The sequence below is a fragment of the Pomacea canaliculata genome, linkage group LG11 (genome assembly GCF_003073045.1).
Source record: "Pomacea canaliculata isolate SZHN2017 linkage group LG11, ASM307304v1, whole genome shotgun sequence".
Taxonomy (NCBI): domain Eukaryota; kingdom Metazoa; phylum Mollusca; class Gastropoda; order Architaenioglossa; family Ampullariidae; genus Pomacea; species Pomacea canaliculata.
In genome coordinates this window covers 6,697,392-6,720,555 of record NC_037600.1, presented here as the reverse complement: position 1 = coordinate 6,720,555, position 23,164 = coordinate 6,697,392, and the positions used below count along the sequence as shown (strand labels likewise).

At 38.8% G+C, this 23,164-nt stretch overlaps 2 protein-coding genes across 4 annotated transcripts in view; both read right to left on the bottom strand.

Annotated features, from left to right (window-relative positions):
- The window catches only part of LOC112575021, a 34,450-nt gene extending 20,236 nt beyond the window's left edge, over window positions 1-14,214 (bottom strand). Inside the window, exons 1-4 of one of the 2 annotated variants that reach the window (XM_025256504.1) lie at window positions 14,146-14,214; window positions 11,090-11,197; window positions 10,617-10,751; window positions 10,189-10,389 (exon numbers count right to left, since the gene is read on the bottom strand). In XM_025256504.1, the coding sequence (XP_025112289.1) occupies window positions 10,189-10,389; window positions 10,617-10,751; window positions 11,090-11,186 (433 nt within the window). In that variant the 5' untranslated portion in view covers window positions 11,187-11,197; window positions 14,146-14,214. Of the gene's footprint in view, window positions 1-10,188; window positions 10,390-10,616; window positions 10,752-11,089; window positions 11,198-12,811; window positions 12,839-14,145 lie in introns of those variants that run through there. The other variant, XM_025256505.1, reaches the window with a different exon arrangement.
- LOC112575031 lies at window positions 2,508-7,163 on the bottom strand. Of its 2 annotated transcripts, none has more exons than XM_025256526.1 (5): window positions 6,898-7,163; window positions 5,909-6,090; window positions 4,374-5,001; window positions 3,422-3,794; window positions 2,508-3,144 (listed from the first exon to the last, which is right to left on the bottom strand). In XM_025256526.1, exons 1-3 carry the CDS (start codon window positions 7,099-7,101, stop codon window positions 4,392-4,394), a joined length of 996 nt encoding a protein of 331 aa, XP_025112311.1. In that variant the 5' UTR covers window positions 7,102-7,163; the 3' UTR covers window positions 2,508-3,144; window positions 3,422-3,794; window positions 4,374-4,391. The 2 variants fall into 2 exon arrangements, with proteins under 2 accessions (XP_025112311.1, XP_025112310.1); XM_025256525.1 differs by having other exon boundaries at window positions 2,510-3,144; window positions 4,405-5,001.
- Window positions 14,215-23,164: the final 8,950 nt, after the last annotated feature.

Below are 23,164 nucleotides of genomic sequence, written 5' to 3'. Positions count from 1 at the left end.
AAAAACGATTTTGATTTATGATTTGAAAAATAATCATTAAAATAAATTACTTGGATTTCACCACTTAAATGTAACGAATCTATTTATAATGCAACATTTCTACAATTAGCGAATTTGTACATGTATACAATAACAGCATAGTTCCAGTCAACACTTTAATTGGTTTAGTTTTTACAAGTCTACAAATGTCTTGCTTTCAAAATGGCTTCTTGAATATCCCCCTTTTGACAATATGAAAAACTCAAGTGTGTATGCATGGGTTCAGCAGTCTACCTATTCTTTGCCACACCACACATACCACTCACACTATTAAACAACAATGATAAAAATGTCTGCACTCACCTGCAAATACCTTATCAACCCAAAGGAACACAGCAATCAGTTTACGAGAAATTTCGATATAGGTTACGGATATTTCCGTAGGAATAAACAGCTTGTAGCATATTTGTATTCTCTTCTTATTTTTTCGATTACCTCTTCCTCTCTTCTCTCTGTTTCGCACCCACCTGCTTTAAAAAAAAAATATCGCAGGCCAGGCACAGAACGTGCAGTCAGTGGGCGTGACACTCTTCACGGAAGCATGACACACCAGTCACTCGTCTCCAGATGACAACAACTTAGTCAGTCTGAACAGAGTATAGCCGAGCTTTGTCACAAAATGTAGGCTAAGTCCCAGGTCGTTCACATCCTGTTATATGGCTGTGAAATGTTGGTCAGGTGAAACTTCTAAGTGGTTTTAAAATAGTTTCGGCCTGGCGAGGATAGGTAGGAGTACCCGTGTTGTAGACTTTGACGCGCAGTTAGTGTATGACTGCCCTAGTTGCTACCCCAACAGTAGGTCGGGTGGAGATCTACCGATGTATCGTTGCCGACTACCTCAGCAATCAAGTGTCTCTCGTGTTGGTCCCTCTCGAGGAACAAGCTTGTGTAGATCAACCGTTGGGAATATAGCTTCCCAAAAGACGGTGGATTTTATATATATACTTGCGAACTGGAATTATATATGAGAACTGTGCATGATACATGTGAACTGTGAATTATACCCCTGGAGTGTGGATGATTAATTCCAACTGTTGAATGTTGACTGTCCAGTTCCTGTCGTCACGAGTAAAAGACTATCGGCAACAAGCTAAGTAGCCGAGTATCACTAGCTAGCCACGGTGTTGAGATAATTGCTGTTTATGTAGATATAATTTATGCCTTTTTACTTAATTATTTTTTCTTTCACATGTATACATCTATCTATTTTCTTGAGTAGTGAGTGTTGCAATTAGGTGCGGTCGTGTGCTGGTCAGATTAAGCATCCATTGCGCGACAAAGAAGCAGCCTTTATATCGAGAACATTTGCCTAAGATCATTGGTTTAAACTTGAAAAGAATATTCACGCCAAATTTTGCATATGTGATGGGAATTAATGCAGAAACGTTTGGGTGGAAACCCAACCAGCCACCATGGACACGCAATCGCATCATCATCATCACACTCGTAAACATGCTTTGTTGTTTACAAAATGCTTGAGAAGACTGTATCTCTAAGACACACTTCGCATATTGATATGCATGAAACGGCAACTAGTAATATGACAGATACTGTCAAGTGAAAAATATCAGAGGAAACACACTTATTCTTCTCCGACTTTTTAATGAGTAATTTTCTCCCTTCTTTCACAACGCTGAATAACAAAACTAGTTTTATTTTTATCATATACAGTGGAACCTCGGTTAGCGAACGCCTCGGATAGCGAATATTTCGGTTAACGAACAAAAATTTCGTTAAAAGTTTGTCTCGGATAGCGAACAAAATTTCGGATAACGAACAGCCACGTGAACCACACGTGACCGACCAGCATGTCATCATTCACTCGAGACACAGTTACGATCAGTCGTTCTTTTTTATGCGCATCCTTTCTTATTTAGTGATTGTTGTGCTTATTTTAATAAGATAATCCTCAATCATGGCTCCAAAGAAGATTAAGACCAATTAATAGTAGTGAGGTAATGACAAGGAAGCGGCCAACAATGAATTGAAAGACAGGAATGATTTCAAAGTATGAAGGTGGCATGCGTCTGTCGGATATGTGATGTCGTATTACCGAAGTGTTTTACAAAAAAGGCAGAAGGAGCAGACACTGGACAAGTTTTGTCCTTTAACCTCAAAGCTTCAGAAAAGGGAAGTCTCCCCCGATTTTACAATGTCACGTGTGCTCATGGAGGGGGAATCAGTAATTCCACCCCTTCCTCCCCACACCTGCTTCCACCCACGCCGTCAAAACGGCAAGTTTTCTGATGTTTAAATGCTTTCGTTAATGTTTTTATGTTTATTTAATTCCATTTATATTGCATTATAACTGTTCTCAATAAACCTACCTATATAGCCTGTAACTTTCAAATATTAGCGAGTCAACAGGGGCTGGGAACCAATTAAATCTATTTCCTTTATTTCTTATGGAAAAAATTGTTTCGGATAACGAACATTTCGGATAACGAACAGCTTTCCAGAACGGATTAAGTTCGTTAACCGAGGTTTCACTGTACCTATAAGTAAAGAAAATATCAGTAATCAATGTGCTAATGTTACTATCATTTTATTAGAATTACAATAAGCATCTAGTTAGATGCAAAGGCAAAACAGCCAGAAGAACATACACGAAAAAAACATTTAGTCATTAAAATGAGTGCATGCATGGGTTGGGTTCTGTGATATGATTGTATGCGTGCTTTTGTTATATGTGCGATGTCTCTGGCATTTAAACTCGAACCCAGATGAGTTGAGCTATACAGCTAGTGACTCCGCGAAGTCGTACCCACTCCAGTGGTACATTGGACTGTCCAACATTTCCCTCCACGTAGACCACAACTGTTTTTTTGAAGCCTCGAAATTGTCTCCCATCAGCAACCCACACATCATGACCGTTGTCTTCAGACAGAAGATGGATATTCTTTTCCTCCACCACTTTGATGTTAAAGCCAGAATGTTTAAGAGTTTTGAAAAAATTCGTCTGCTCACAGTTGTTGTGCTCATGCAGGACCAGCACGTCACTCGGGCAGAGACGGGGTGTCAGGCTGTCTGGGCTTGTGCCATCTGACTTTTCCAAAATGTCGATAGAACTATAACCCGCCTTTTTGTTTTCACTTATATCTGTACCTAGAGAAAAGGTGTTTGACATTATTTGAGAAACATAAGAAACTAGTCATATCTTTACTTTTATTAATATTAAAAACCCACAAAATATCATTAATCTCCTAACAAGGAATGAGAAATATAGATCATACAAATATGTCTGCTTTTAAATAAAAATCTATTCATATCAGCAGTAAAAGTCACGAAACGTGCGACTGAGTTAAATAATAAATCATGCTGTCATATTTATAACAAAGACAAAAATTTTTAACAGAGAAAAACTAAAGCAAAGACTTCCTACTGTGTTTGTTGATGTGTAGAGCTGTCAGCAGGTCAACAACACAACTGCCACACTTGACACATGAAAAAGGTTGACCCTTTGAATGACCTTCTCCAGTGTGGTAGACGAACCTCACTGGCAGACCCTCTGTTGGAGCGACATCTATTGTGCTGACATCCCAAATTTAATAAATTTGTTTAATTTTTCTTCATCTGCGATCTTGATCAATTCTTTTTCCCTTATTAATGATGGTGGGCACGAAACTGTTCTTTGGTACTCGACTACTTTCCATTCGTTTGAAATCCTCTGTCTGAAACAGCTGGCAGCCCAAAGGTGCACATTCTGATTTACAGTCCACAGTTTGTCACAAAACAACTTGAACGATTCTCCTTCACTGCAACAAACCAAAATGAATTCCTATATCGAAGATATAAAACATTACAAACATTCATAAACAGCACATATGTAATAGTTGGACCTTCTTTGGCATGATGAGTCCGAAGCTAAAAGAAGTGAAAAAAATGGCTGAAGATATCTGGGACCAGTGCAAATAGTTGATACGTTTTCATGATTATGACTAATTGCTTAATTTTGTTTTCCCTTTGTTGTATATTTTGGCAATCCCCACCACCAAAGCACCACATTTATAAAAAAAATTAGTGTATACCCTATTAGACAATTTGTTTTACATAGCGGTAATAATATTTTGTTATATTTTCCAGCTTCGGATTTTCATTAAAAAAATTAGTTAATACACACACACGAACCCGCTTTGTTTTGTAGAGACTGTTAATTAGAGTCCTGTGCTTAAACAACACATAACATGTAGGTAATGTAGCTTACAAACATGACTGCAGCGTGCTTCTGTATATGTCTGTGTGATTATTTTGTGTGTCTGCGTCCAATTCTGCCTATCTAACTATCTGTCTCTAGGAGCATGCCTGTGTGTGTGTGCGCGCGCGAGCGTACGTACTTTTTAATTTAAAAAATATTATAAAATGTACTTTAAGGGTCCTGCGTCATCAATAAGGATGAACAGATCGTCAGTGGATGACAGTTGTAACAAGTCATTGATGACTTTCTTCATATCTGTGCGCTCCAAGTTTACTTCTTTATATCTCACTATGTCTTTCTTTGATTTAGCATCTTTCTTCAATTCTGCTTTGTTTTCTTTGGTTGACTTTATCGTTGATGATGTTTCTTGTGTAGAACTCTCACGGTTGACTTGATCAGTGCACACCCTGTCTTTTGATTGCTTAAAGTTGCATCTTATCTGTGCTTCATCTTTTAACAGCATACCGTGCAACAACCTCGAGGATGCTTCTTTGTCCCACCATGTTGAGAGAACACAGACCCGGTGACCCTCTGACAACCATTTCTTGCCCATCAGTCTGAGCGAGGTTGTTTTGCCGGACCCTTGGGGTCCGAACATAAAGACACGAGGTGGCGCTTCTGTCAACAGTTGTTGATGTTGAGGGTGGATGATGGCGCCGTTAAATAGTTCTCCTGTGAGACTGACGGCGTGTTCCTGTGAACTTGGTGCACACACACGACGGCCATCGGGCAGGGTCAAGGACGGTCTGGTGGCTGGACCACACAATCTGAAATAGAAATATTCTTCCCAGATATGTGCTTGGATTTACTTTTTTAATTTATTAAATGATTCTTCTTCTATATGACTGTGTATGTGTTTTGGCGAGGGTGTAAATATATATAGTCACAGAAGGGGTACATAAAGTCTGCATAGTATGTTTTATCGCTGGAAGAGAAAAGAGGAAACAGTAAAAATAACCGTCGCCGCCCATAGGTTTACTTGGTTGGGAGACACACTAGGTATATGGAAGTGAAGGCTGCATCTTGCAAGTAAGGCTCGGTAATCACATTTATTTTATACTTCGAATTTTTGTAACATTTGAATTTTGGTTGTATTTTGATATGGATGTGTATTAGTAATGTTTACTTTGTAGCTTTCATAGAAGCAGTATTTATCCTGCAGTATTTAGCCCAGCAAGGTGTTGCGGTCGCTTGTCCCGAATAGGCAGTGACAAGTTGTTTTAGCGTGTGTCCCCAAGTTTAAGATACATATGGAATATATATCTTTTTGGATGATTAACTGTAAGTAGAACTGATGAAACAGCTTTAAGGGAGTGACTTTGCGTCGAACTATAAAACGCTTTCATTTTCCTGATGACCATACAACTCGATTTCAGAAACTTTCTATTGGTACATTTGATCATAAAAGTGGTTGATTATTTAGTAACTTTATCGCTGTGCATTAAGAATGTTTGTAACTAGTTATCGTCTCCTTTTTTCAGGTACTATAACTTATTTTCTAAAATAAAATTTAATGTAAATAGGGCCCACAAAGAGAGGCATAGTTTTTTTGTTCAAAACTGAAAAAATACGCGCAAATACCCAGTGAGTATAAGTGTCTGTGACATGTATGTATAAATATATGCGTTTACTTATTCGTGTGTATGTTTTAGCTTTTCCTGACCTAATTCTCACCTAGAGACTATCTTTCGGTAGTTATCATCGCTGATGTTAGCATCAACCTCCGATCCTGAAGGATGTTTTTGTATCCAGACTTTCAACTCGTCGACCATGTTGACACTGTGCAACTGATCAGCACACAAGCATTCACCAGAGATATCAAGCGACTCTGTGAGCCCGGTGCTCTTCCTTAAAGCCTGAAAAAAACAAATGCAAAAGATAATAATAAAATGGATTTTGAGTAAATTGTGCATTTCTTTTCAATTAGTCAAGTCATCAATGAGTCTATAACCGGTCAAGCCAACATTAATATCACTGTCATACTCGCTGAAATAGACCATAGTATACAGGCGATGGGTTGAGGGGGATGGAATCTGTGTTTTACGCCGAGCCAGCAACTAAAGTTATATACGAGCATCGCAGTCAGCCCTGTACACAGATGCCACATGCCGAGAAAGAGCAGCGTGTCCGAGACGAGAGCGGAACTCATGACATCCAACCCTCAGTGTTGTGAGGTATGTACGGGTGAAAGGCGATAACCATTGTGGCACTGGCAAGCCACACACTAGTAAACAGAACACGCAGCCCATGATCGAGAAAGGTGTGAAGACTTTCTACACCCTGCTCTGCACGTTCTTCAAAGAATGTGTGGCCCACATCACAGTCATTTAAAAAAGAAGGATGTGAATTTGATCACATTTAAAACGTGATTTTTATCACAATTGTCTCTAATTCAAGCAAAATATTCATTAACTAATATGCAGGCTATTTAATTTTTAGTTTATAGCTTTTCACAGATTTGTTATGCCAAGAAATTGTCTTTAATATTACACGTAAAGAATAAATGTTTAATACGTATAGTTCAATGTTAACATTTTTTTAAGCACTGCATATGTCATTTTAATTAGAAACCGATTTGAAGCATGCTCTTTTTTTTATTTGAAGACAGAAAGCAGGCAGGTAGCACAAAAAGTGAGTAAACCACAAAGTATAATAAAACTTACATTTGCCACATCTTTTTGTTTTTCCAATACTTCTCGGAGTGATCTCAGCGAAATGTTCGGTAACATCAATGTTTTACGTATCAAAGTATCAGGCCTCACATCCGGCATGAGATGCTTCAACATGCGCTCCGCTCCATCCAACTGTTTGACAGCTTCACGTAAATCCTGTACAACCCTCTCATTGTCTCTTAACTCTACCCCCATGTCTGCTGTACACACAGACGCCTTCACCACCACAACCACTACACCGTACTGTCGGTGGACGATGAGTAATCAAAGTTCTCATAGTCCGTGTCAGACGTGTGAGGTCAGAGGGCCATCGGCAGCTTGTGGTGGGCAAACTGCTCGTCAACACTAGCCAGGTAGTCGTCACAGGTGAACTGTGAGAGGACAAACATGGCCTGCTGGTCTCTGTCCGCCAGGTGGCGCAGACAGTTGAGGACGTGCTGGATGACGTGGTCGTGCTCAGTGTGTCTTCTGGTGCGGCTTCCATGACAACGACCTTCTCACCCGCCACCTCAACCTTTCTATACATGTTTCTGTTGATGTAGAGTGAAGGCACAAAATAGGAGGCGGTGAGAATATCTGGGTACATGGTCTGGATGCTGGCTGATAGACTTTCCTGCAATCTTTTTGTAGTCTCATCGGTAGTCTGTAATTAGTCACAATCCTTAGGATTAGTACACACTTAAAAGCGTACTCTAACCTAACCTACATGCGACTATTTTGATTGACAAATGCATCAAGTTTTACTAATCATCAGATACAGAAGGCTATACATCTTACCTGAATAGACAGCATTGGTTGGTCTTCTCCACTAGTAAGCGTTCTTATATTATTCATTCTGTAATAAATAATTTCATCAGCAATCAACCAGCCTTTAATTAACACACTAATCAGCTGACCTGATAAATGAACGTTTATTTCCATATTACATTTAAATGCAGATGCTAGAATTACATGAAATTCAAAGTATGAATATAATTTTCTGCAGACAAAAAAAATTTTTTAAGTTGATCCAAAATTCATTTTGCTTGCACAGAAAGTCGTTTACAGAGAAAACATTTTAAGGCTGGTAGTAATACTTGGCTGTAGAAACTAGAAATATTGTTTACGATCAGTCACGTACTTTCTGACTGAAAATCTGCGGTAAAGCAGGATTCCCACAACCATCAGCACCAACAGAATTATTGTGATGAGTACCCCAACAATCACAGACACTTTGCTGTTTACTCCTGAGTCTGGAACTAAAGAACTGACACTGTTAATGATATAACACAGCAATATGGTGAAAGGACTGCTGTTTCACATTACATTCCTTTGAAAATTACTGATGTTTTTAAAGACAGTAAACTCTTTAGACATTGTCCTCAACCGTCATGACACTCGAATCTCTCTATCTCTCGTCAGGTGCGAGATGAAAGAATTGGCCAAACAACTGATTAAACGATTTCAAGAAAATAAATTACTATTACCTATAACAAATTTACAGCGTGTGGCCTTATCTAAATATTGCTGAAGATGACACAAATATTCTCCAGTGTGGCTGTGGTTTGCTCTTGGAATTGTGATGTTAAGTTGGTCCGTTACCGGGCGGCTGAACTCTAAACCCGATGTGACGTCACAAAGCAGGTCACCGTGTTGCCAGACACACTTCAACACATCAACACCTACATCACAGAAAACAGCACATGCAAATGCTTTGTCATACGTGTAATAATTTACTGATTTTGTATAGAAGAAATACTTGAATGATGCACAATGTATCTGCTTAGTAATAATTATTAGAAGAAATTACTTTGGATATCTCAGAATTGATTTTTACCTGTTTTATTTTGATCACTGATGTGGACGATGTTAAAGTTTGTTTTTGTTTTGTTGATGTCGACACTAAAGTTGCAGGTTAACTTTGCCGACTCCATAAGCTGGACAGGCGGGATGTTACAGGAGGTCGCTTGTCCTGTCACCAAAAAATTCTGCGGTGTATCATTAACGAATAGTACGAGAAGGCAAGAAAATAACCCAACAAAAAGGCAAACAAGAAAACAAACAAACTAACAAACAAACAAACAAAAACCGAAAAAGCAAAAAGGGGGTACAGACTCATAAAACATGTCATAAAAAAATTCTGCGGTGCATCATTAACGAATACTGCGAGAAGGCAAGACTACAAAAAAAAAATAAAATGAAAAGGCAAGAAGGGGTTAAAGACTATAAAACAAATTCTTACGAAGTGAACGACATTTACACGATTCAGTCTACTATTATCGTCTAAGCAAAAGAGTATCTAGAGCCTTAAAAATATTTCAATACCTTCATCGAGATTAAATACACAGTCCTCGAAGTCACCTCGTGTGGCACCTACAAGGTGACAGGAGTAGGTACCCGTATGACTAGCTGAGACTTTGGTTATCTTCACTGTGGCAGTGTTCGTTACTCTCCTATCAAACTGGTAGTTAGGTGGGTTGTGACAGGTCAAACTGCCTTGGTTCCATGTGCAGGTCAAGACGATCTCTAATCAAGAAAAAAATGCATCAAAAATAGATAAACATGTTATTAGTAAACACTTCTTCCATAAATATATATGTGGGTTGATTTATATACATATATGTTTTAATAGATTGCATACCGTTATATGCTGGAGGGAAAGAGACATAATTACATTCTGATTGATTGACTGATATTAAAAAACGAATAAATCAAGAGAAACTGACATTAGAAACCATAAAAAATATCAATCTACAAACATAAAGTTACATTGACCTTTCAACAAAGTTACAAACAACCTAAACTAGTTTACTAAAAGAATTAAAAAAAAAAAAGATAACTGTACTATTTACAATACCTTGAGAACCTTTACTTGAGACATGGTATACAGAAAAATCTCTTTTAGTTTCTCCGACATTTTCAGAAAAGTAACATGACAGCAAAGCTGGTGATCCCTGCCTCACCGATGGTGCATCACAAATTGTTTTAGGGCCTGTAAGGTATCAGAGAAAAAGAGTTTAATAGCGGTTTTTTCAGTGATGATCACTTTTTAATCGGTAGGCTGGAATCGCTTTTTTAATATGAAAATACTTTTAAGTAAATGTTTTCGCAGAGAGAAATAAAGGATATTCAAAAGATATATATTAAACCAGAGGAAAAACAGCACTTTTAACCTGTGTCTAATTCAGAAACACGTTCATGTGACCTGACATGGGATCTGAACTCGAAATTTATAACTGTGGCTTCAGTGCATTTTACTTTTACTTTTACTAACTGAATTTTATTAGACTCTGTATAACTCACCTGATTGGATTTTAAAGTCACAGGTTCTAAGTTGATCAGGACCGTAGCCAGCCACCTGACAAGCGTAGGTTCCGGTCTGATTGGCAGCAGCTCGCGGTATGGTCACAGTCAGCTGGCGAGAGATGGACTTGGTGTGTTTATAGCCGGGGGCAGAGTAACAGTCCATGTGTCCTCCCAGCCACCAGCAGTCTAAGATGGCGTCTGGACAGAAATGTGAGAAGTGATAATCAATTATTCTCGATTTCAACCACTTTATTTTTATTTTATGATAAAGTGTCTGAGCACACTTGCCTGTGTTTCTGTGATAAAGAGCGCTGATAAAAAGTTTTCTTAAATACTTCGTTTAAAAAAAAAATTAAAACTAGATCTTTGATTTTGCCAAAAAAAGAGAAAGCTAGATGTAGCAAACTGAGTACTAAGGTACACACCTGGATTTTCACTCTCTTTGTACAGGTACACAGACACATCCTTTCTAGTCTGGCTGATGTCTTCAGGAAAGTTGCAGGTTAGTGACGTGCTTGTTAGCGCCGTCACAGAGGGCACGTCACATGTTACTTTGTTGTCTGGAATTGATTTTACAAGCAAAGTAAAAAGCTCAAACAAAAACACATCCATGAACTCTGGCTGTTTTGGTGTTGGCCTGATGTAGGTGGTATAAATAACAGTAATGATGAAAAAAGAGGAGAACGATAAGAAGTTGATGATGACGGTGACGATGACGATGAGGATGATGATGATGCCAAATAAAACCTGCACCTGAAATCTACATCTACAATTGTTGTCATCCTTTTTTTTCCAAAGGATGCATTATACATATATTGTGAGAACGTAGCTAGATGATATAAGATTAGTGCGAAAGGAAACAAAACAAATTATGTCTGACAGTAAAGGTAACAGTTACCTTGCCCAGTTACTCTTGAAATAATTCTGAGTATGAATATAACCACAAGAAAATGCCGAGAGGAACATCGTGCGCTACTATTGACCATCTCTCCCATAGTAGTTTAATCTGTAAGCAAAAGCAATATCATTATATTAAATGTAAACATTTATAATTTTATATCTTTGTTCCAGATGACAGCATTCAGGCATCTTTAAAAGTTACCCTCCCTCCAGCAGACTTAATAGAATTTAAGATAGAAAGGTTTATGAATAAGTACTGGAGGACATTTGATTGTTTATAAGACACGAAGTAATGAGCACAGACTAAAGAAAGATACAGTGGAACCTCGGTTAGCGAACGCCTCGGATAGCGAATATTTCGGATAACGAACAAAAATTTCGTCAAAAGTTTGTCTCTGATAACGAACAGCCACGTGAACCACACGTGACCGACCAGCTTGTCATCATTCGCGCTCGAGACACAGTTACGATCAGTCGTTCCTTATCTGTGCGCATTCTTCTTATTTAGTGATTGTTGTGCTTTATTTTAATAAGATAATCCTCAATCATGGCTCCAAAGAAGATTAAGAGCAATTAATAGTAGTGAGGTAATGACAAGGAAGCGGCCAACAAATGAATTGAAAAAGGAAATGATTTCAAAGTATGAAGGTGTCATGCGTCTGTCGGATATGTGATGTCGTATTACCGAAGTGTTTTACAAAAAAGCAGAAGGAACAGACACTGGACAAGTTTGTTCCTTTAACCTCAAAGCTACAGAAAAGGGAAGTCACCCCCGATTTTACAATGTCACGTGTGCTCATGGAGGGGGAATCAAAGCAGTAATTACACGCCTTCCTCCCCACATCTGCTTCCACCCACGCCGTCAAAACGGCGAGTTTTCTGATGTTTAAATTCTTTCGTTAATGTTTTTATGTTTATTTAACTCCATTTATATTGCATTATAACTGTTCTCATTAAACAAATACCTATATAGTAATATAGCCTGTAACTTTCAAATATTAGCGAGTCAACAGGGGCTGGGAACCAATTAAATCTATTTCCTTTATTTCTTATGGAAAAAATTGTTTCGGATAACGAACATTTCGGATAACGAACAGCTTTCCAGAACGGATTAAGTTCGTTAACCGAGGTTCCACTGTATACGGAAGACACATATGAAACATATGGCGAAGAGAGATCGAAATCAAAGAAAATTGCAAATTATGTGAAAATTCAAAACTTAAATAAGTAGTAGGTCGGTCAGAGAGAAACACAACTCAAAATTTGTTGGCGGATGTCAGAGGTTTATTACATTATCTGCTCATTGCTACTTTTATTACCATGATACACAGCCAATACAATTCATAATTGTCTAGTATTTCTCAACACTGCCAAACTGAGTGTTCACTCCAAGGTGAGTATTTCACTTTTACGAGTGCTGCTGGTCTTGATTACAAGATCGCAGGCGATTAAATGTCTTCCAAGTCATCAAGGAGCGCTACAGACGTTTTTCTAACCCAATGAGTCAGCATTACTGTTTCCACTCTGAGTTCTATTGATGTTAATGGCCTGGTAATGTGAAGCTTGGAGATTCCGCACTAATGCACTATACAAGTATTGTTATTTTTTCAGCCGCTATCCACAGTTAATGCACGCATTCTAGGCAAGGACCTAGACTTTCCTCATCTACCCGATATTAGTAATGCCTTATGACTTCATTCTCGCAGTTTATGTGTCTTACCTGCTAGTCTTCTTTGCCCAGTCCCTTGTAACCTAATCTACAGTTTGCACCTACACTCAGGTAACCTATATAACTATTGCCTGCTCTCATGACAGGGTTACAAGGCCGGTCAAAGCACTCAAAGGGTCTATTCCTTCTTTGTACAGGTGTGCCTTAGTCGACACCACCTGTACAGTCTAATATTAACATACAATCAGTCAATGGTAAAGGTTTTTATGTTCCCCTCTGCACACGTGGAACAATGTAGCACAAGTAGAGATGTAAATGTGTAAACATGTGATTATACTTCATTAGTCTGTACCCCAGGATAGAGCAAAACAATTAACACATTTAACAACCCTTTTGTTTCGGGTATCAGATTTACAGCTTTAAGTCTGATAGTGAAACATTATCAACCACTCAAGCAGCACAGATCAGATAAACTGATATATATATATTAATCCATCTCTCCTACCCTAATTCAGTGTAGGCCTAAATAAACTCCTAGTCTGCTGCATGGTAGAGCTGCAATGCATACACCTGTAAATGTAGGCACGTGACGTGTACCGGGTGTATTGTGTGCAACTTGAACACACGACACATCGGGTGACAGAGCAATGAGCGGATTTGACATAAGGCTTTAATTATTTGAGTCACAAGCGATAAAAACATTTCAGCAGCTTTTGTAACATGACTGTTCGTGAAACCCCTTGACATAGACATTGTGACCTTATGACTAGTCACACGACCTGTCTAGTCATGTCTCGAGTTGCACAATCTCCGACGGATTCTTAATAACGAGTGTGTCTGCACCGCGATATACCTCAGTGTTCACACATACACCACAGAAATATTGCTACAAGTCATTGTGTCAACCTTCAACCTTGTATTAGCTACACAATTTTTGTTTACTTCATCTTGTGACACGTAAACAATTTAAGTGAAGATCAGACAATAACAACTCCTACATGTTGGTGTGCATATTCTAATCAAAAGCGTCGGCCATTGTATGGCAACTAGAAAAAATATTTTCTAAAGCATAAGCAGATAGACAGGCATTTGACTCATTGTCATGTGTGTCGACAGTAATTTTTCAGATAATTCATTTTTTTGACACCTGGTAACGACAGGTTGTGGGGCGAGTTATTCACGGCCTTGTTTTCTGACCTTCACACCCTGACGCTCTGTTTGTTATCAGGTGTCGGTGTGTGACAACTTCACAACTAGTAGAAAAATGCTACGATCCTGTGCTTGTTGTAGCCATGATTACAGTTAGAAAAATAAATAACCTGTTAACACACGTGGCTAGCACTCAATACCAGAAGCAGGTCATAAAGCAGGTCGACTATACTCACCAACACTTGGAGAGGAGTAATTAATGAGATGAGTCCATCATGTCAGACCGGTCGTTCCATCTAGGTCACTTGAGTTAGAACGGAAAGTTCCTGTTGAATAGACTTCCTTCCTTTTGTGTTTTCAAAAGTGAACGCGCATTTTTCTTGTTCAGAACACAAAGCGCTCTCACGGATATAAATATAGACATACAGGCACACACACTCAAACAGCCAAGGTCGCGCGAAACCACACAACAAATAACATTCCGAGGGGGAGACTGACAGAGTAGTTAGTGGTTAACATATTCGCTTGGCACCATTAATGTTAGAGGTCTTGGGGCTAAGATAACTGTCTCCGGAGACTGGCAGTTATTAGCAGGGTTTCCGGTAGATGTTTTTCTCTTTATAAGCCTGTTTAATTTCGATGTTAAATTACATATTTATTGCCTCGGGTTCAGTAACCCCGCTAACAACTGTGCCTTTGAATCTTTGGGAGGGACTCGCCGACAGTAACATCGGGTTACCCTGTAATAGCTTGCTCCAGGTCAGGGACTAATGATAATGATGATGAGTAGAAGACCAACAAGGTTTGCTTTGGGATCAATTATAGACGTTTGAATGCAACTTTTCACGACGTCTACAGCTGTTACTTGGCATGGGTACTACACATTTGTGAAAATACTATGATCACCATTTTTAGGATGATTATATTTCTAGAAAGGCAGAAAATTTATGTTCAACAGTATCACCAAGAAACACTTTAACCTCTTCCTTTCTTCATTTATTCTGTATATGTTTGTTCAGATTTGATTTTTGGTACCCGTTTCCAAGTCTCTGTGGTTTGTTTTTAAAGTTTGCAACCTGCTTTAAGATTCCAGTCTGGGAAAGCAGAGGACATATATTTTATTAGAAATAAGAACAAACGTAAATATTAGTTATATATTTTATTTTTCAAATAATGTATAATTAAATAAAATAATTAAAGAATTACTACTCAAAGACATTAAAAAATACAAACATCATGACTAGCATGTTTCAAATACAGTATTTTGATGTGGTCATTGACTAGTATCGGTCATTAGGGTGTGAATCGGCGCTGTGTGGGGCGATAATGAGCAAGTCTTGTACAGGACAACCAGCTCACTCTATTATGTTGAAAAGCCCATGCCCGTAAAGTACGATCTGTAATACGAGATTTTTATAGGTTGCATTTTAAGGAAAACCTGAAGATATGGCATACAAGCCATACCTTGTCCAGCCTAGCCATGACTACTGTTGCTGTTACTGAGACCATTCTAATGATATCTGCCATGGATTTGCAGTCTTTGAATAGGACGGCTCCTAAGAACGTAAAACTATGTCTTTAGTTATGTAAAGATAATTTATGTGATTGAAAGAGAGTAAACAGAAGTGCATGGTACCTGAAGTTTCAAAAACAAATACGTCTGAATGTCAGACAAGCCTTTCCTTATTTACATCAGGGAGAAATGTCTCTATTATAATAATTAAACGGTATTTTGCTATGTTCAAAATTTCAACATTCCTTTGTATGCACATTATTAAAAAAGCACCGTGCCTCATGGCAAGAAATACTAATGAAATGGAGAGCGAACGAAATACTCTTTTAAATACATATCTGTAAGACTAAAACAACAATCCTTGTGATCACATTCTGCTACATGTACATAACTATGCTTCTGGATGAGACGATGCTGCGTCCTTGACCCAGATGAGCTGAGATGTACAGCTGGTGACACCTCGAAGTCTCATCCACTCTAGCGGTACATTTGACTGTCCTCGCCCCTCCACATAAACCACAACTTTTCTTTTAAGACCTTGAAAATGTGTTGCATTTGAAATCCACAAATGATGACCGACGTTTTGAGATGAGAAATCGCTGTCTGCGTTGTTCCCTACTTGTACGCTAAAGCCAGACCTTTTAAGAATTTTACAAAAAATCGTATTATAAATGTCTTTAAAATCTTCATGCTCAAGCAAGAACAACACGTCAGTCGGGTAAAGTCTCGGTGTCGAGGCACGTTCCCCGTTTGCAGACCTCGCTGTGGACGTAGAGGCGGTCTGACAGTTGTCACCGATGTCCCTCGCTACAACAAAACACGTTATATGAGAAACTTATTTTATATTACACTGGTCAACACTGAACTTTTCACTGACTTTAGAAGGTCCCAATGTGTAATATCTTTGTGAGCTAAACATGAATATGACCATTTTTTTAATTGGTTCTCCTTTTAAAGATGTTTGACATAGTTGATAAAGTTACGTTTCACCGTGATATGGCTGCTAAAGAAAGTTGAGATGTACAGCTGGTGACACCTCGTAGTCTCATCCACTCTTGCGGTACATTTGACGGTCCTCGCCCCTCCATATAAACCACAACTCTTCAGTGTACTATATTTAGCACAGTCACAACGGTTGACCATTTGAAATATTTTAGTATGATTCAGTCCTTCATTAGTATTACTGATAATATACAACTATGGGGAGTTCACATAGCATTTAGCATAAAATATATACGAGTAATAATAAAACGAATTGTAGTTGCAAAGTAGTCGTACATACCATCTGTTTCCAAACCTAACGCTTTCAGCAAGGTGATGACGTCATGACAGCACTTTTCACACGCAAATGGATAACCACGGCTGTGACCTTGTACACCATGTCCATGGTGATAGACATACTTGACCGGCAGGCCCTCTGTAGGGGTGACACCTATGTTGTCGGGATCCCACTTGACAAGATTTTTGCATCCTGGCTTCTGCGCTAACATCAACACATTCTCTTCCCGAAGTATTGCTGGTGGACAGGAAACAGTCCTGTGAAAATGTTTCTCATCCCAGCCGTTCGGAGTTTGGTGAGTAAGGCAGCTGGCCGCCCAAAGATGCAATTTCGGATTAACAGCAACTAGTTGCTCGCAAAAGGACGTAAACAGTGGTTGATCTTCTCTGTTGGAATTAAAAACAGAACACACAAGAAACTTTTATATAGTCTCGTGAATTTAAACGAAAGACTGCAATAAGCATTTAAAACATTGTGTAGAGCTCCATACACCACGAATCTTCATCTAAGGTGTGAAACTTTACAAGAAAATGAATTCCTTAGTTTTAAAACTGAGATATTTAAGATTCTTCATAGTGGCTGTGCTGAAATTTTAGTTTTTTTTTAAAGAATGAATGTATCCCATCAAATTACAGATGTGTGTATACCCCACTTACGCAAAGCAAACAGAATTTACTTTCCTGTTGAAACGAGCTTTTTGGAAATATTTCTATGCTTAACCTATAAAGAAAAACTAGTTGCTTTCTAGTCAAAGATTCTTTTAGAGGAGAAAATTCATCCCGGTAAGCTCCCCGTATATTATTTCATGTATTATCCTATTCTTAATTATATTCTTGGAGTTTTAAGACAGTATAAAAAATGCCAAAAAGATTTTCTGATTAGCTTCCTAAGTAAATTAGATTCTTATCATTACTTGTACACTAGCCCGTGCTCGTACTAGTGTATCTTTATTCCCAGGTAGAGTGAACCTTTAAATGATTGACGATGTTTGTTATTGACCTTAAGTCCGACCCACTGCAATGATACAACATTTGACAACACTAATATATTTTTCTAATGGCGCTGTTAACAACACCATTATGACGTTCAATGTTTGTTTTCAGCCTCACTATTTTATCTAATATATTTTTTGTCAACAGCCATGTCTAGGAAAAACAGACTTCAGCGTGTGAGTGTGTGTGTGCGCGCGTGAGTTTACGGACAAGAGTGGACTGGTCACGTACTCTTCATCTTTTCTCACCTGTGTGGTGTGGACAAGCTAGTCACATATCAGATAGGGGAATTGTTTTCCTCGTGTTCGCGTTGACAAATTAATGATTTACTAAAATCTAGTGCGTGTGTTGCGTTTGTTTGTCCAGTGGCATCCGTGATATCATGTGTGTGTGTGAATTTCAATAGGTAAGGGAACAGAAAGTGTTCGGTATTTGCACTACAAGAGTAGAAATAACAACTGGAAAAGCTAAGTGGATGAACTATCTATTTGAGAGAGCATAGTGGTGGTTTTAACCGGCGGTATTAGTATTGTGACAATGCAATTACAGATTACACAGATAATGCTATAACCCTTGAGGCGATCCGAGAACATGGTTTTTGTAATTTACACAATTTGTATGTTTGATAAGATTTTTCTTGTTGTAAATGCCGTCACGTGTGTTTTGCTTAGAGAATAGAACGCGTGGATGCTCGTGAGTCGTGTGGCGAGATAGCTAGTGAGAAATGTATAAACATTGTATTAACATTCCCACAGAGTAATATATTTATCTAAAAAAAGAAGGAAAAAAGCACAACAGTCAATCACTCGCCCATTTTCCGTAGTTCCATTCGTTTGATGAGAAACGAGGCAACATTTTAAAAAGAATATATAAGTTAAAGCTTACCTATAAGGGCCTGCATCATCGACAAGTATGAACAAGCCGCCTGAAGCTGAGAGGTAGTTTATTTTCTTGATGATCATTTTCATCTCCTTTTTCTCTAGGTCCACTTCCTCAAATATCAGAATGTCGTTTTTTGTATTTTCAGTCTCCATTTCGATAGATTGCGGACACACTTTGAGGTCTTTTGGTGCACGTGCCTTGTCCATTCTTTTTGAAAATTCTGCCAGCATGCCATAAAGAAACTTTGATGATGTTCGATTCTCCCTCCACGTACTGAGCACACAGACCTTGTGGCCCTCTGACAGCCACTGTTTCCCCATCAGCACCAGTGAAGTGGTTTTGCCTGACCCTGGCGGTCCGGACACAAAGACACGAGGTGGCGCTGCAGTCACAAGCTGCTGATGTTCAGGGTGGATGATGGAGCAGTTGAAGAGTTCGCCTGTCAGACTGACGGCCTGTTGCAGTGAGCTTGGTGTACACACACGACGACCGTCAGGCAGCGTCAGGTACGGTCTGGTGGCGGCACAGAATCTGAATAAAAAAAAAAAATATTGTTTGAAAAATCTTTTCTTTTTAATGTATTTATTACTTCATATAAATCATGTATGTTCATTGAGAAGTGTGTGAGAGGTCGCACACGTGAGCACATGAATGTTGGTGGATTTGCTTTCTTTCGAAGATTCTCACCTGGACAAAATCATCTTGTAGTCATTTTCACTGTGGCTTGGATCAGCCGACGAAGTGGGACGAACTCGAAGCCACTTTTGTAGCTGGTCGACCATGTTGTCACCGTGGAGCTGATCAGCACATAAACACTCCCTAGAGATGTCAGACAAGTCTGTCAGCCCAGTGCAGTGTCGTAAAGCCTGACACACAAACACATGTAGGATTTTACAACTTAAACATTTTATATGCAATTTTGAAATTATTAGAGTGATACAATGCGATACAAAAGCCCACTGTATCTGTCTAAACTAGACTAGTGCAACTCTTATTTTGCTGGCTTTCCACAGTACCTCATCCACAAGCTTCAGAAAGTCCAGAACTCAGCTGCTCGTCGCATTTACCGGATTTGCAAATGTGAACATGTCACACCACTTCTTTACTCTCTTCATTGGCTACTAGTTAAAGCTACAATAAACTACAAGCTCTTAACTCTCTGCTATGAATTCTTTAAAAGTTCCTCCCCCTACTACTTTAATGAAATCTTTTCTGTCCACACACCTAACCGAAACCTTCGGTCTTCATCAGACTCCCTATTCTATCCTCCCTCCCAGACAGACAGTCACATACGGACAACGGACATCCTCCCTCTGTGCTGCTAAGCAGCGGAACTCTCTTCCACATCACATTCACAACTCGGACTACAAGGCTACATTCACACGCTCTGAAAACATATCTGTTCACAAAGTACTATCTGTGTACCTTTCTACATTGCTTTACGTTCTACTGTTGTACCTTTTCTTCTGTTGTTCACTGTGCCTCTAAGTCCATCACTATCCACTGGCTGTTATCCTTGATTTATCATTACTGGTCCGTGTAGAGAGTGTGGTATATCTTATTTGTGATGAGTTATAAACACTCATTCTTATTCTGATATTTGTGATTCGACCGACCAAACATAAAACACACGGCTTAAATTCAGCTTCGCCAAAGTAATTTTAATAACTTTTTTATTTTTTACTTAAATAACCTTTCTTTTAAAAAAATGATTTTGTACGTTTATACATAATTTAATGATTAAGTGCTGACTATCTTAGATACCTTTAACGATGATATTAGATTAAATATAATTACATGGAAATAAAAAGATGTTTAAAACTGAGCGATGATGTTATGCGACAAATTGTATTCAAATAATCAAATGTGTACATTAGTTCATAAAAAGTAACGGTCTATAACTCTATCTACTGTCATTGCAAGGAAATGAACACGGCCCAGTAACAAACATAACAAAAAAATTTAAAATAAATTTAAAAATTAAAAATAAAATCAAAACCAAAACAAATGAACGAACATAAAAAACCTTACCTTCGCTACGTCTTGATGTTTTGCCAATATTTCTTCAAGTGATGTCAGCGAGAGGTTTGGTAACATCAATGTTTTACGTATCAAAGTATCAGGCCTCACATCCGCCATGAGATGCTTCAACATGCGCTCCGCTCCATCCAACTGTTTGACAGCTTCACGTAAATCCTGTACAACCCTCTCATTGTCTCTTATCTCTACCCCCATGTCTGCTGTACAGACAGACGCCTTCACCACCACAACCACTACACCGTACTGTCGGTGGACGATGAGTACATCAAAGTTCTCATAGTCCGTGTCACGACGTGTGAGGTCAGAGGGCATCGGCAGCTTGTGGTGGGCAAACTGCTCGTCAACACTAGCCAGGTAGTCGTCACAGGTGAACTGTGAGAGGACAAACATGGCCTGCTGGTCTCTGTCCGCCAGGTGGCGCAGACAGTTGAGGACGTGCTGGATGGCGTGGTCGTGCCTCAGTGTGTCGTCTTGTGCGGGTTTCATGACAACAACCTTCTCCCTCGCCATCTTGTCGTTTGTGTAGGTGTTTCTGTTTAGGTAGAGTGAAGGCACGAAGTAGGAGGCTGTGAGATTTTCTGGGTACATGGTCTTCATGCTGACTGATAGACTTTCCTGCAATCTTTGTGTAGTCTCATCGGTAGCCTGAAATATGTAATGATCCTTAGAGTTATGAAACTTATCACGCCAGTGTCACGTACACACTCTAAAATATACTCTAACCGAACCTACATGCGACTATTTTTATTGATATATGCATCAAGATTTGCTAAGTCACCACCCTATAAACGCATACAAGTCGGTCAAAACGTCTGCCGTCAATAATCACATATAGAAGAGTATGAATCTTACATGAATAGGCAGCATTGGTTGGTCTTCTCCATTAGTAAGTGTTGCTTTATTATTCCTTCTGTAATGAATAATTTAATCAGCAATCAACCAGTCTTTAATTAACTAGTGAACCAGCTGACCTGATAAACGTATGTTTACATTTTACCTTTAAATGCAGATGCCAGAATTACATAAAATTCAAAGGATGAATATAATTTTCTGCATAAAAAAAATGATTTTTAAGTTGATCCAAAATTCGTTTTGCTTGCACAGAAACTCGTTTACAGAGAAAACAGTTTAAGGCTGGTAGTAATACTTGGCTGTAGAAACTAGAAATATTGTTTACGATCGCTCACGTACTTTGTGACTGAAAATCTGCGGTAAAGTAGGATTCCCACAACCATCAGCACCAACAGAATTATTGTGATGAGTACCCCAACAATCACAGACACGGTGCTGTTTGCTCCTGAGTCTGGAACTAAAGAACTGACACTGTTAATGATATAATACAGCATTATGGTAAAAGGACTGCTGATTCACATTACATTTCTTTTGAAAATTACTAATCTATCGTAAGACAGTAAACTCTTGAGACACTGTTTTAAACCGTCATGACACTTTAATCTCTCTATCTCTCGTCAGGTGCGAGATTAAAGAACTGGCCAAACAACTAATTAGACGGTTTTAAGGAAGTAAATTAGAATTACCTAGAATAAATTTACAACGTGTGGCCTTATCTAAATATTGCTGAAGATGACACAAATATTCTCCAATGTGGCTGTGGTTTGCCCGTGGAATAGTAACGGCGAGGCGGTCCGTCACCGGGCGGCTGAACTCAAAACCCGATGTGATGTCGCAAATCAGGTCATCGTGTTGCCAGACACAGTTCAACACATCAACACCTACAGCACAGACAAATGCTTTGTTAGACGTGTAATAATTTACTGATTTTGTATAAAAGAAACATTTCAATGATGAACAATGCATTTGCTTAACAATATTAGAAGTCATTATTTTGCATATCTCAAGAGTGATTTTTTACCTGTGTTATTCTGACCACTGAAGTGGACGATGTTAAAGTTTGTTTTCGTTTTGTTGATGTCAACATTAAAGTTGCAGGTTAACGTCGCCGTCTCCATCGGCTTGACAGACGGGATGTTACAGTAGGTCGCTTGTCCTGTCACAGAATAATTCTGCGGTGCATCATTAACAAATACCTCGAGAAGGCAAATAAAGAAAAGAAGAACAAAACGGGAGTAAAGACTCTAAAACAAAATTCGTAAACGATTTGGACACGATTCAGTCTACCCATATCGCCTAAGCAAAAGAGTATCTAGAACCTTACAAATACTTCAAAATATTTCAATACCTTCATCGAGATTAAATACACAGTCCTCGAAGTCACCTCGTGTAGCACCTGCCAGTTGACAGGAGTAGGTACCCGTATGACTGGCTGACACCTTGGGTATCTTCACTGTGGCAGTATTCGTTACTTTCCTGTCAAACTGGTAGTCACGTGCGGTGTGACATGTCAAATTGCTTTGACTCCAGGTGCAGTTCAATACCGACGCTAACGACAAGAAATCCTTGTAAAAATCATGTACTTGCTGTATAGTATATGTAAAACTTCAATTACAGCTTACATAAGAGGAATTGAAAAATATATAGCTTTATGGTGTGTAAAGCTTTGTATGCTGGAGATAGAGGGACATTGTCAT